Source organism: Limulus polyphemus, unplaced genomic scaffold (genome assembly GCF_000517525.1).
Source record: "Limulus polyphemus unplaced genomic scaffold, Limulus_polyphemus-2.1.2 Scaffold1548, whole genome shotgun sequence".
Lineage (NCBI taxonomy): Eukaryota > Metazoa > Arthropoda > Merostomata > Xiphosura > Limulidae > Limulus > Limulus polyphemus.
The window spans coordinates 243,574-259,575 of record NW_013667158.1 but is presented as its reverse complement, the minus strand read 5'-3'; the positions used below and the strand labels follow the sequence as shown (position 1 = coordinate 259,575).

Here is a 16,002-nt window from a genome sequence, read left to right as displayed (position 1 = left end):
ACTGATTTTTTTAAACTTCGAGATGAAATTTATTAAAGAAAAATTTATACCGTTTATGCTACTTGCAATTTAGGAAAGTCTATGAAAATCCTCAGGTATGCATGTTTAAGCTGAAAATGGCAGTGGATACATGTTATATTGAAACAAATATTTAAAAGTATTTTCAGCACTAAATTATATTCCAGTGACTTCATGGACGTCAAAAGAGTATTTAAAATAAAAACAAATTCAGTCTGGAAATGATACATTACTTTCTATACTATGCGGAGTGCATATGATGTAATATTTAATGATAACACCTGTTACAATTTACAAATGTGAAAATGAAATGTTATAGGTCTTTGGTTAGTCATAGATTTCCGTTGTTAAGTAGGTTTCTATGAAAAGATAAAATGTTAATAAAGATATATATACATATACAACATATATATATATATACTAGGGGACCCATGGGCCTGTAAACCACATTTACAGAGATGCTGTAATGCTAATTTAATGCTTGGATTACTATTTTGCACTTTTTCACTTTAATTATCATTACCTCTATAATACAAGTTTAATTTCTTTAACCAAGTTACAAATGGTAATTAGTAGGCCTATTTATTTACGTGCTCTAATGTAAATCAACATTAAATTTGGGGGCCACTTTTGGGAAATCCCTTTAAAAGTGTTTTTGCAAAACATCTGGGTTCCCTAATGAGTTGGATGAAAAATTTTACCTTTGTGCAAACCTCGGGCAGTTTAGGAGTACTTATGTGACACATACACTCAGACACGGAGTCTTATGATATAGATTCTGCACTTTTCAGTTTAATGATCATTGCTGCTATAACGTAAATTTAATTTCTTTAACCAAGTTTTAAACAGTAATTAGTAGGCCCACTTATTTACTTGCTCTAATGTAAATCAATGACAAATTTTGTGTTCCCTAAGAGGTTGAGTAACAAAATTTTACCTTTGTACAAACCTCGGGTCAAGACGATTTCTCTGGCACCACTTAGAAGTTGGTGAATTCAGCAATTTACGAGAAGGAATTTTCCAAAAATCTACAGACTCCCTAAAGGGTAGGGTGAAAAATTTGACTTTTCTGCAAACTGCGGGACCAAGATGAATCATTTGGTAACACTTAGAAGTCGGTGAGACCAGAAGTTTAAAAGGAGTTACATAACACACAAACAGACACTGAATCTTATTCTAGAGATATATAAAAATAAAGTCACAAGTGCATTTGATAGTGAAAAAGTCTTTGTTTTGATCTAAAATGAGCTATAAAGGTCTAATTAATTCCTATTTATATTTACACCATCATCAGCCACAAGCAATGCAGATCTCTAGGTGAAGTAATATCGTACTTTTCTAAACTCTACAATCTGTGACTTTTTCTTTATATCAACACTTCATGATCATATTTTAACTCAGGGATCTATATTACTACTCTTGTAAGGGGTGAATCTGTTGATGTTTTTAACTGAACTTGCTTCTTTCTGCTGTTGACACAGATATGACACTATTTTCATATGCCATCACAAAGCTAGTACAGATGGCTAAGACAATACATTCATGAGTTATCAGGTCTAAATGTTACATTTCCTCCAAAATTAATATCATGAAACCTATTCTAGTTTCTAACATGTAATGAAGTATGACTCTTAAAATTAAACTTCACTTTAAGTCAAGACTTAACTCTGTAAAACCAGTTGTATGTAATTGTTTCTCATTTCAGTTGCCTTCAATTTCTAAACAATCCTTGATCTCCTTGCTCCATGTTCCGCACATAAAAGTACTGCTAAACTCCCAAATTTCAGAGTTAAGTCTGCATTTTCATATTCACTGGTTCATACACTTATATTTATATTAACTATGTACAAATATTTTTCATAAAATATACATGCACCGTCACAACTTTGCTAAATAAAGATACAAGCATTCCTAATATTTTACAGCATAAAAGGTAAGTTTACTAATTTTACAAAACAGTATAAAGTCATCCCAATTTCATATAGATGACTAATTACTCATTAAACATTATTTATTTTGTCTCTATAACGTCCAAAGTTGCAATTTTCAATGAATTTAAACTTACAATTTTTTTTCACGTAAAACAATGAAATATCCTACAACTATATGCTATTGTCGAACTTTGAGAATTATTTTTATACATCAAAATCTTTTCTTAAAAATACAGCTTCGTTTAAAATAAAAAACAAAACAGATTAATGAAATTCTACATACAATTTGCATATAACTAATGCCATTATGAAACACACAGTATGTATATAATAACAAAATCCCAAAAACAGCTTTATTTGAAAATAAACAAAGCTCAAATTCTTATCATAAGGTAACTGAAAACGTGCATGTAATTTATTACACATCTTTTGTAAATGTAGCAACATACGAGATAAAATAATTCTGAAACAAGTTTAAACAAAACTGAGGCTTTGAATAATAATCCTTTTCTGGTACTCCTTAACAAACCAATTAAAGGCTAAAAGAAATACTAGGCTCCAGTCTGTAAGCCCGTGCTGTTCAACAGTTCCTCATTCAGTTCTTGGAAGACAGGATGTTTGGTTAAAGATACATCTACATCACGGTTTATCACTGTTTGAAACTGTTACTGTATCAATTGGTGTAACTTTTAGTGCTTCTTCATACGAAGGTGGCGGTTCCTCAGAAGTATCCTACACATTGTATATAAAGATATATAAATATATTGACCATTTTCTTGTGAAGTAAATACATCACATTTAAAGCTTTGGTTGTGAAAATAAAATATGTGAATGAGAAAGATCCAATAAAATTAATGATTCATTTGAATGTCCCTTGTGACAGATGTGGCAATAATGACTCAGCTTTCATTAAGTTACATACAATTATTTCTGACTAAACAAGTACCTTCTTGTTTCCTGGTGAGTAAAGGAACATAAAAAAATCCTGTAATACTTATGTGAAAAATTTGGCTAAAATAGTAGACTACGATTAAAGAACACTGAAAATGTAATTTTTTTTGGCATTTAGCACATTAGTGTGGAGTCATATCGTATTGTTTACAGAGTAAAGTTAAGTATGTACAAAAGCTGTCAGAATGAACAACGTACTTGATTATTCTTTGGTAACAGCACTAAACTGGTCATCACGCATGGACATGAATGGTCAAAATAGATGAAAAAATGGACAGATTTTATAGTTATTTAATATAGATATTTATTACACAATTTCTAATACTACAAAAAGTACACGTATTAATTGGTAAACAGCGTTTTTTTTTTATTTTAATTAAAACAACACGCACACTGAAAATATCAGTTTATTCAGTTAGTCAGATAAATTGCAACATGAATTCTAACATGATAGCCTTGCCTGTGATGAGTAATGAACTATATTCTTCATTATTATTACTGTATGATTCATTCTAATAACACCAAAAGTGTAGAAATATAAAACTCTGCTTACTAAATAACATATTCTTCACATAATTAGCATTTTAAGGAAGTTTTGAATGTGTTTAATTATGTAAGTTCCAAAAACTGCTTGGTATACAAATTTTCCATTTTATCACTCTGAACCATTAACTGTCTTTAATATCCAGCAAAAAGAAGAATGTTACAAAATCATTTTTACTGCTTTGTTTACCTGAAACAAGTCCAGCAATTTTATATGATAAATATAAGACTTACATGATGAACAAACATCGAACCATACTGTACAATTTACAGAACTTTTGGGAGAACTGAGTGCAGAGTGCAGTCAACACCCTTACAAATACTCAACCAAAATGAGAACACTCAGAAAGGCATTCTTAGCAGGACACCTCCTCAATATACATGGGAGTCAGGCTATAATATACAGAACCAGATGTAGGCACAGGTGGTGCCTTAACAGGTAAACAGGGTTAGAGTTCAGAATATTGTCCTATTCTTGTAGTGGAAGATCCTCAGAGGAAAGGATCAGTAGTAACTACAAACTGGACATGCTGCTTGGGCTAAGGCCCCCTTCATCCTACTCTGAAAAGGTCAACCATGTCACAAAACTAGAAGAATCAAAAAGACCTATGCAAACCAAAGTACAGGCTCAACAACTCTTGGTAAGTGAAATGGGAATACAAATTAAAGTAAAGAAAAAATAAATAAATATAAAACAGCTATTAAAACATCATATGGAGAATAGGCATATAGTCTACAATGTCTAAAATGCTAGAAAAGGACCATGTGAAGGTGGGAAAGGCACCATTAACCACCAGATGATTCCTCTGTCCACTTCCATTGAGCATCATCCTCTTGTGAAGCTCCAGTAGAGAAGGGTTAATTTTGTACAGGACAAAGACAGAAGTATAAATGACATGTGAGAGTCCCGAGTGGACTAATCCATACATAGCCTCAATTTTAGGCCCTGAATTATATTTATATAACTTCTTAACCTCATGTACCCTTGGAATTGTGAACAAGAGTATTTATTGGGCTGTATAAAAATACCTGGATTGCCAAATGGGTAGTCAAATGAATGACTGTAAGAGAAAGTATGGACAAAATAATCAAAAGAAGCTAATCATCCAAGTAAAAACTGATGTTGAGTGAATGTAGAAGACCAGCAAAACTAGACTACTTGACAGAAAACATGTGGAACTAAAGGGAAGGATAATGAACTGACAAGATAACTCCCAATGGCAAAAGATGATGGATGAATAAAGACATGAAAAAAGGCATCCTGTATACTAACCATAATCATCAATGTGGAGACTTCCATAACAACCTATACTAACCATAATCATCACCATGGAGACTTCCATAACAACCTATACTAACCATAATCATCACCGTGGAGACTTCCATAACAACCTATACTAACCATAATCATCACCATGGATACTTCCATAATGACCTTGTTTTCCATTTGAAAATCAGGCATCTCCAGGAAATTACCAGCCAAGACATGTCTATTACAGTTCTCAAAACTCCCGATTTCTTCAGAAGCAGTAAAAAGATGGGAGTAAAAATCTGGAGATGTGTGATAAATGACTTCAATTTGTCTTTCCTGAAGGATACATAAGACTTACTAATCCAAGATGTGTAGGCAACTGTATTTTAAGGAAGAGGAAAGACACTAAGACCAGACTAAAGGATCAGTCAAAGCCAAGAGTCCCATAGAAAAGTCTAATGATGTGAGAAAACTCCTACAAACAATCCAAAAGGGAAATTTGTTCAAATAAATAAGCCAGTCATTGAGTGGGTCAAGAAGACTCCACTAGCTTACATTCATTTTTTAATGATATGTAGGCTCCAAAGAAACAAGTAGATGATGTCTACTTCTTAGTAGATACAGCATGAGGACAAAGATTTCATGTTTGTTGTATCAAGATACATGATTACCAGAAGTCAGTTGAAGTGCTAAAACCCTAATCAACTCCTGCTGGCATGACTCTCTTCAAGAAGACTTGTCTGAGTGAAACAAATGTTGCAAGAAAGAAGCTCTTTGAAGGTAAGTTAAAAAGTTGGTAATGGTGGTGGTGGTTAGATATGAATACCTTGTAACAAAGTACAATGAGCTAAGGTGTCAAAGAAATGGTATAAGAAACTATAGCTATGAGAACTGCAGCACAGGAAATCTGATTATAATTAAAAGGAGAATTAGCTAATACTTAATAATTAATCTGAACAACAAAATCAAGTAAATTTGTGCCATACAGAGCAGAAAACAGATAAAAGTCAAAGGTCATATGGAACCCCCTTACTATTCACACAATGAAGGTGAATTAGGGCTAGTTAACAAATCTTACTATTCACGTAATGAAGGTGAATTAGGGGTAGTTAACAAATCCTACTATTCACATAATGAAGGTGAATTAGGGCTAGCTAACAAATACTACTATTCACACAATGAAGGTGAATTAGGGCTAGTTAACAAATCTTACTATTCACGTAATGAAGGTGAATTAGGGGTAGTTAACAAATCCTACTATTTACATAATGAAGGTGAATTAGGGATAGCTAAAAAATACTACTATTCACATAATGAAGGTGAAATAGGGATAGCTAAAAAATACTACTATTCACACAATGAAGGTGAATTAGGGCTAGTTAACAAATCTTACTATTCACGTAATGAAGGTGAATTAGGGCTAGTTAACAAATCCTACTATTTACATAATGAAGATGAATAGGCCATCATGAAAAAAGGGAAGATGTTTTGTAACTGAGCATCAACACAAAGGTAATACTAGCCAGGAAGACTGACAGACAAAAACGAAAATAACAGCTTCAACACCTTGATTATAAAAAAAAGGCCTGACAATACAGCCATACTATCTCCCTGCACACTAGAGGCAGACTATGAGAGTAAGACCTCCAAAGAAGTTGTGAAATTTTCAATATTGATAGAAGCATTAGTATTAGTAATAAATGTTGACTTCAGAATCATAGTGATTTAAGGTAATAGCATGACTATCAACTGTAAAAAAAAATGTCTTGTGGCAGGAAACCAGGGTGTACATACATTCTCCGGACACGTGAGCAGTAAGGCACATTTCAGGCAGAAGAGTGGAGAATTGACATATTCTTTACATTGCATCAAGAGTAATTCCGAATTTGAAGTTATACGGTTACTGACAGCATGAAAGCAATTTAACAAGAAAAAGCTTTTAGAATTTTAGAGGTAAGTCTACTTAATGTGAAGTTAATTTCTGACAGTTTATTTAAGCAAAACATTATTTAAATAGGAAAATGTTATTCCTTTTTATATTTGCAGAGCTTTCTCAAATAAAGTTAACTAATTATAGATTTAATTGCTTAGCCCCATGATCTTGAGCATTGTAGCTCTTTGATGTTAGTTTTGAGCATATCAAAGTATCACAAACAAGAATTATCTTCACTCAAATACAATGATGTCACAAGAGCTATCACTGTATAAACATTCTAAAATAAAAAAGTATTACAAGAAAACTAATAATTCTTAAGTTTCTCACTTAAAAAAGTCATTTTGTAGGATAGTATTGTTTCATATGAAACCGTTTGACTATATCATTAGGAAAAAAAATTCTTAGATAAGTATCACTACTGAGCATTAAATTTCTTACCTCAACATGCACCACTGTATCATAAGAAGGTAAACTATCAACTGCAGGCAACTGAGTGGCAGGTTGTTCTTCTGTTTGGGCTCCAGATGTTCTATTACCTTGAAACCATAAGATGCCATTGCCTTCAGAATTTTGTCTACAAATATTCAAATTATAGTTATCACAACACTGAGTTATTTTAAATGATCAATCTTTTAAATATCATTCAAGTTTAACTTAAAACCATATTATGAAATAGTCAAAATTAGAGCTGGATGATTAGTGGTATTTACTGATCAACCACTTGAAGGGCTCATTAATCAGTTATATTGGTTTAATCAACTAGTACGGAAAAAAATGGCATTGTGCTAGCTTCATAACTTTTTGAAGTGCTACATTATTCTTACATCGTATTTTCACCTAGTTTTGGTTTATTTCTTAAATATTTTTTGAATTATGATTCATTTTATATGATAAACATTGTCTGGAGGTTGCCATTTCCATATTTTGTGAAATACATAAATGTAGTGCATACCCCCCTCCCAACCTCTCCCATAGATCCACACTTGCTCATGAGTTTTCCACAAAAAGGTCGTAACTAGAAGAGATAATTGTTTGCTTTACTTCTTTATTTACTGTTTTATGTTTTAAGAAAAATAAGTTTAAGAACTTATTTGTAAATAGCAATAATCTATATACATACATAATGTATAATAATTGAAATGTGACTGTATTTTACAAACAAACACAGCCAAGACAGATCACTTTGTAAAGACTAAAGGTCAGTTTTATATTATTGGATACAGTAACATGAGTGCATGTGTGCTGCATCATTGTATCTTCTGTATTGTTAGCCAGGCAAAGCTGAAAGGTCAATATAATAAAAAATATTAAATATATACAAATGTATAATGTTATGAGATTTAAGCTACTTAGTCTAACCACTTGTGTTTTCGTGTTATAATTTGTAGTCATTCTAGAACGAAAAAGGCATAATTTATATTTATTTCCTAATTTTTTATGTTGGTTACGAGATCAGTCAAATCGACCGAACCCATACAAAGATTTGTTAGTGAAAATAACAGATAAAATATAAAGTTTTTTTCTTAAGAAAGGTTTGATAACTATCTGGACATTATAAAGATTTCGGATGTGAAATTTGAAATTTTCTGATGCATAAAAGTATTTTTAATCTTAAAATGAAAATTAGTTTACGTGTTGGATAGGCAACAGGTGAAAAGAAAAAAGGCACGAGAAAATCATTGCATAACAAACCTTAAAACTTAATGAAAAAAATCTGATATTTTGTGTATGAAAGCCTTGTAATGTTTACTGATAATATGCCAAATTTCGTGAACATACACTATAACAAGCACAAAATGGTTATGAGGTCAGTCCCAAGGACTGAGCCCGAGCCCGTTCTGAAAGAGATAAAGGCTCATCCTCACTGAACATGAGCAATGTTGCAGAATGTCAATTCACACCAGACATGAATTGGAAATGCTGCAAAAGACTATACATAAATACACGATCCTGCTTATTCATTCTTACTGGACACACTAGAAATAGGTTGTCCCATTATAAAACACACACAGCCTACTGCAATCTCAATTGTGTTTCTACACAAAAACCTTTTATTTACATACTTTTTTTTTTATTAACCTTTTAAGGTGTAACATTATTGTTATTATTAATTTGTTCTTGTTAAGTATGACATAATCATCATCTTTATCATTATTATATTCTGGGTTACTTTGATTGGCCAGATTATCTTGAGTCATGCAATAAGACAAAAAATAGAGACAGGTTCTATTTTAGCAAAGTAACATCGCTCATGTAGCTCTATGATAGTTTAGATACTTCCCCTTGACCACTGTAATTATAAATTAGTTGTTCAATTTTAATGTTGATGAGCCTTAACGGATCTACTTGTAAAACTACAAATTCAATGTCACAAAAACATTATGGAAACATAGTATCAAATGATAATAAATGAGGTTTATAAGTAAGGAGGAAGCACTAGGAAGAGAAGAAATATGTAACAAAGTACCTCATTCCCATTAAAATGTGACTATAACATCTGAAACTTAGAGAAGCTTACACTTGTACTACATTGCCAAGAAAAAAGAAGCAAATGCATGTAATCTACACAGTTAAATAATATAAGTTAATTTTCGAAATGATTTTGATAGCAAAAGTAAAATAACAATAAACAATCTTAAGAACCTGTATGTATTTCTAGTAAATATATACAAAACCAAGAGCTAAATACAAGTGACTAGAGCAAACGGTCTAATAAACAGCATCACAGTTTCAACAGGTGTTTATGCATAAATAAAATGTTTTTTCCCATTACATACTTCAAATAACCAAACCAATGAACCATAAAATTCTCCTTTACTGTGAAATAAATGACAGCACAAGAGTACCTGTATCATACAAAACCAGTTTTTTAATAAACAGTCAAATAAATGTATTCTGATTTCAAAGTTCTTTGTTCGTAAAAAATTTTCAAATGCATGCACATACATAAAAGAACTTGTGTCAGCATTGAGAAGACATTCAACTAAAGTGCTAACATCTGCTAAACAAAAGTATAAGAAGCTTAACTGGTTTACACTGGTTGAAAGTATACTGATGAATAATTTTTCAAGGATAAATCTACAACACCTTGTTGAAAATTCTCACTCACCTGCGACACATATGGACGAGAGCTAAACAGCAACATACGACACTTGCAAATGCTAGTGAAAGACCAACAGCAGTTGGAAGAACAAGATTTGAGTTTTCATTTCTAGTTTCTGAAACTGAAAAATTATTAGATGTATCATTTAGAAAATCTAGAAAAGAATATATCAAAAACTCTAACTTTTTAAAATTTCTTCACAATAATTAAAAGCAATTTATTGGAAATAGTAATCTCTTACATAAATACATACATTTAATCCATATATTAATAAAAACAGTTCACCCTACAGAGTATTTCAAATACCAATAATGACTTTATAACTATCCTATACATATGCTAGTAAAAAGTTAATGCATGGGTGACAAATTACTATTGAAGTTTCTTAGTTTCCAACTCAAGTGATATATTGGTGTAAATATTTTTTGATACACAATTTTGATCTATCTCATAACAAAAGAAAGTTTAGGACTATCTAATTTTCTAGTTAATTTAGGACCACAGTTTTTGCCACCTTCTACCAATATGGAATGATGTACCTCAAAAACTCAGCTGATTACAGTATAGATTCGTCTCAACATACGCAAATATGTTTCTTATTTCAAATGTAATGTATATTTTCAGTTTTTACTATAGTGTATCACTTGTCTCTGACTATCGTGTACACACCTTGCCCAGAAACAAAGCCAAAACAATATTCAATCTGATAACCGTTACATTTTAAAGGATCATTTAAAGACAGCTATTTTATGTCTTTACAGCATGAAACCCATTGTCACTACTAAAATATATATACAATTTATTTTTTGGAAAATAAAAATGAGACCAAATTAATGTATTTCAATCTAAAAAGTTTCATGAACATTTTTTACTCTTTCTACTGTGTAAGCATGTCATAAAACAATTAACACATGTTGTTTTCCACTGCAGGCTGGACTCAAGAAACAGACCCGAATTAACAATAATGATGGTCTCCTCATGTTAATGAATAACTTAGCTCAACAGATTTTCTTATATGAACCTAAATTTTAATGTAATAGATTTGTTTTAAATATAATAAAAAGTATAATGACAGAAACTGCGTATAACTTAGATGAAATATAAATGTACCTCTCATCACTCGTAGCAAGTTTAAATTTTTCAAATAATACAATAACCTATATGCTAAATATACACTAAAAAGTAGCTAACCATATGCTAGTTCTTCAACTCCACAGGGAGTAATTATTAAATTCAAGATGTAAGTAAATCTGCAAGCAGGTTGCAATTTATCACACACAACCATTTTTATATAAAAATACAAAGTTCTCTACTTTAAAATATGCAAAATTTATAATAGTGGCAAACATCTATAACTATAAAACTTCTGTTTAATACAGTACCATGCAAAAGTCAAAACCAATGTCCTCACCTATATACTGTAATTGTTCAAGAACTTTTCAGCATAAGTTTAACGAGATTTTATTAGTTTCCTAAGTTCTGGAGAAACAAAGAAATAAGCATTCTATTTTATATAACAAACAAATAAAGAAAAAGACAAGATGGCACATATTGTGACTTAACACTGAAAACACCCATCTAAATATGCACCAATACCTACAGTTTAGTGATCACCAAGATTCACTTACTCTTCACGCATAATCCTTTACTAGCATCGTAAATATAATCTGTGTGACATTCACAAGTACTTCGATAAGGCAGCTGTGTACAGTAAGTATTCTCATCATAATAGGTACACTCCTCTGTATATTCACACCTCTCACCTTGTTTCTTACCTATTTTGAAAAGAAACCAAGTACATGCTCAGAAAAAAAAATAACTTGAAATTTTTTAATACATTCTTCATATAGCAATATAATGTTTTCAGAAAATATCACAAAAAGTGCTTACTGCATGCTTCAAATTCCACTTATATAACCTTTGATGAATAAAAATATGAAACAGTCTGTAATAGAGGCACATATTACTTTACTGAATCTCAAATGCCATAACTGAGCTAACCATAGAGAATGAAGACAAAATCAAAGTTTAATGTCAACCAAAAAATTAAATATTTCTAGTTTGCATACAAATACCATAAAGTTCTTAAAACAATTGAAAAACAATACTTACCCTGTTTACACTTGTGAGAATCAACTTCAATAGGATAATCAGCTTTACATCTGCAAATTCCTTTATGACAATAAACGTTACTTCCTCGACAAAACAAAGACAAAATACACGGCTCGCCAATGTGACTTACTCCCTCTAGTAAATAACAAAAATAAATTACTGCAGAAGTTTTCATACAAATTTAATATCAAGAAAATTATAGATCACAATTATAGCTAATGAAAGATACTTGTATTTACCACTTTAACATACTGTTTACAATATGTCTCTATACTCGTGTCATCAATCTAGTATCGTACTATCGTATATATATAGTGCACCAAAACGATTGATAATGATGCTTACTGAATGATATAAAGCTAGTCAACAGATCATGATATTCAAATCTATAATATTACTACTCAAATTGTTCGACAGTTTGTTTGTTATGGATTTCATGCAAAGCTACACGAGGGCTATCTGCACTAGCCATACCTAATTTAGCAGTGTAAGATAGGGGAAGACAGCTAGTCATCACCACCCACCACCAACTCTTGAGCTACTCTTTTACCAATGAATAGTGGGATTGACCATCACATTATAATGTGAAAGGGCTAGCATGTTTGGTTTGAAAAGGATTCGAACCAGTGACCAGCAGATTGCGAGTCGAGCACCCTAACCACCTGGCCTATTGTTTGACAGACATGATAGATAAATGTGTAAGTCAATGTAAATGAAAAAACTATGTTATAGCAATAATTTGCTATCATTAAGACAAAAAAATGTAGCTTCTTTATATAAGAGTACAATATCCATTACAGACTAATATTGTTTTTGTCTGGATAAAGATGGGTGTAAGTAAATGTCTGATAAAGAAAACTGAAAATACTGAAACAAGTATTTTGGGAAAGTTTTTATGAGAAATAAAAAGCATTCTGCACAAGAGTTGACTGAACAACAGTCAAGGATGTACAGTGACTCCATAAGTTGAAGATACACTAGAAATTGGCTTTCCCCAGGACTAAAAAAATAAGTAGGGTTACTCAGAACACTGAAAAGTTTTAAGGTACTCTAAAATGCAATCTATTCATTTATAATATGTTCAAATAAAACTTAGTATTTCTTACCTCAATGTGCTTCTAAATTACTCAAAAAATATTAAAGCCCAAAACAAAATCTGTTAGTCAAAAAAATTTAGTAAACCTCCTTTAAATCTTAAAAAGATAAACCCATTAATTCTACCCTTCCTAAAAAAACTGTCCAAAGCTTTACACTTATTTCAGTTCTACACCTCATAAACATGAAAATACTATGTTGTCATGAACATAGACCTTTAAAAAGACATACATGATAAAATGGGTTCCAATGACTACTTACAAAGTCACAGCCTTAGGAAGAAAATACTTAGAAGAGATAATAAGATTCCCATAGCAAATGATCAAGGATAGCTCCACAAAAGAAACACGACTACTGATAACATAAAAAGAACTTTCATGAATGCGACAGGTTGACTTGGAAAGACAAAACATACTACCGCTGCTTTCAAACAATGGAACAGCTCTAGGAACAAGCACAAAAATACTGGTAGTGCACAACAAACAGTTTTAGATATATTTGTATATCATTCTTTACAATCAATTTCATTAATAATTATGTTTAATCCTAAGCTGGCCAAATGTTACTAAACGTGTTTGGGATTAAGACTACAAATACTGATAATTACAAGAATACACATTTTTATAATCATTGTAAGTGTTTGTTTAATTGTAGCTCATTATACTGATGTACTCTTAGTAAGAACAGTATATAAAATTAGATAATAGAGATGGGTGATTTAATGAATATAATCAATTACCTACACGCAGCAATTATATTGATTAGTGTTATGTATAATCAATTAAATCAACTTTAATCCAAATCTGTGTTTCCAGTTATTACTGTTTTTGATTATTCAAACAATCAATCAAGTATATTGTCACAAAAATAATCAACTAATTGAAATTATAGTTTCTGGTTATTAATATTTTCAATTACTCCAACTATCCAAGTAATTGAAATACTGCTATTATGTTAGGTGTTATGCACAGCTATGTAATCAGCTTTCTGTGCTCTGTCCAATTTTAGTCCTCTAAGAGCCCACAAATGAAAGTGTATACTTGTTATATTATGTCAACCACTAGACATATCTGCCATAGCCAGTGTTGAGGAAACCTTTCGTTGAATACCAGGGCTCATCAGACTGGCTGGGATATGACATACAAAGTAGTGGTCTAGGTGCTTTATATATATATATAGTGTAATTTTCAAGAACAAAAAAGTGTTTTGGTGTGAACCAGATTTAGTAGTTTATTGTAATTATTATCTATTTTTATTTACATCACAAGTGTTGTGAAATAAAAACAAAAGATTATTTTTTTAACATTGATTATTAGCATTTCCATTATTCCAACACAATTGATTAATTTAAATTATACTGTTTGTCACAAAAATAATCGTCTAATAGAATCAGTGTTTCTAATTATTTCAACGATCAATTAATAAAAATTATGATTAAATCAGTTGTCACAAAAATAATAATCTAATTGAAATTTAAGGTTTCTGATTCTAAGTCACCCATCTCTAACTATTACATATGACAAAATCACTGGAAATGAGAAAATTTCCCTTCTAGTATATTCTCAGGATTGTTTCAATAATTAATGAGTCAAAAACCTCTCATCAGTTGAGAATTTGTTAGAAGTGTCCATGTGGTAAATGTGATGAAATGAGACATACACAAGCTTTTTCTGTGAAGCAACATCATATTCATAATTTGTATGAAGCATTATGAACAACTTTGTGATAGCATATAACAGTGAATATTAAGCCTAGAATATTTTCAGGCAACCACACACCTATAACAGTTTTTGTGAAAAATGCCTGAATTTGGTGAAATTGATAGTTTATTTTAATACTTGCCTCAGTTAAATTTTGAGAAATGAAATGGAGGATGAGGAAAAAGTTAGAAATTTAAAATTTAGTACAAATTTAAAGTAAATGGGTTTTTTTCAATGGTGTTACTCTCGTAAATCATTGTAGAAAGCAACAACTTTAGAAGAAAATCTATCTAGCTAGAGAAAATCATAACAGCATCACAAAGAGATGGTATATTTCTGAATAGTGGAACAAAGTTATCTCTCGAAATAAGTTTATAAACACTTTTATAGAAACAGATGAACTACGAGTGCAATTTAATTTCAGACCTGCAGTTGGCAACTAGACTTAAATAAAAGTATGTCCTATAGCGTAACAAGATTACCAAGTTTGCAATACCTAATTACCATAGGTATGTAACTTGTAACTGTTCTTTACTTCTCATATTTTATTATCCTGTGATTAGAAATTTTGTAGAAAATCCTATTTTTATGAAAATATAGTTTTCCAATTAGCTGCTTTTGTTAAAGTACCATTTTCACGCTTCTATTTGTTGTGAAATTACTGAAAATATTAACAAAACAATATTAGAAGGAATCTTGGTTTTATACAGAAAAAAAAATTTAAAACGGCTTCCAAAGTACCTAAACAATGCTGACTCACAACTTAAGAATAAAAGTATGATATTACATACTGCATATCAGCAAAATTCTTTTGTTACTTTTTTAAAATATTAAATAGATTATTATTGGATTCAAACAAATCGCAACAACTACTGCAACTTGAAACAAGTTATATACATGTAAATAATGATACAGTTTTAATAGGAGTTGTTTGTGTTTCAAGACAAGTAGAAAATAAAACTTAGTTTTGGTACATTTAGTAGCCAAAGTTGACAAAAAATATATAATAGAATCGAACTGCTAAAATGAGTAGTTGATTTTTATACCTTTTTCCTCTTTATCAAAACAAAAATTGTAAAGGGACACAAATATATACATGTATTCACAGACTGTGATTTGTAACATGTTACAAAAACAGATAGACCAAATTAATAGGTGTCATAAGATAAATATGATAGTTTACAGTGCTGACTGGCACAAACTGGAATCAGCAGTGAATAACAGTATCAGATGAAAAAATGATGGAAGCTGGCTGACTAATTGATGAGCTTGCTACAATGGAGTTGTGATGATAGCAGAATAGTTGCTCAAATATAGAACAATGTTTATATATATATATATATATATATATATATATATAT

The 16,002-nt window shown here is 30.9% G+C and overlaps 1 protein-coding gene across 1 annotated transcript in view; it reads right to left on the bottom strand.

Annotated features, from left to right (window-relative positions):
• Positions 1 to 944: 944 nt before the first annotated feature.
• LOC106464051 overlaps positions 945 to 16,002 on the bottom strand; it is a 21,031-nt gene continuing 5,973 nt past the window's right edge. Inside the window, exons 2-6 of the mRNA XM_022391711.1 lie at positions 11,847 to 11,981; positions 11,363 to 11,509; positions 9,741 to 9,855; positions 7,070 to 7,205; positions 945 to 2,681 (exon numbers count right to left, since the gene is read on the bottom strand). Of these exons, the coding sequence (XP_022247419.1) occupies positions 2,589 to 2,681; positions 7,070 to 7,205; positions 9,741 to 9,855; positions 11,363 to 11,509; positions 11,847 to 11,981 (626 nt within the window). The 3' untranslated portion in view covers positions 945 to 2,588. The remainder of the gene's footprint in view (positions 2,682 to 7,069; positions 7,206 to 9,740; positions 9,856 to 11,362; positions 11,510 to 11,846; positions 11,982 to 16,002) is intronic.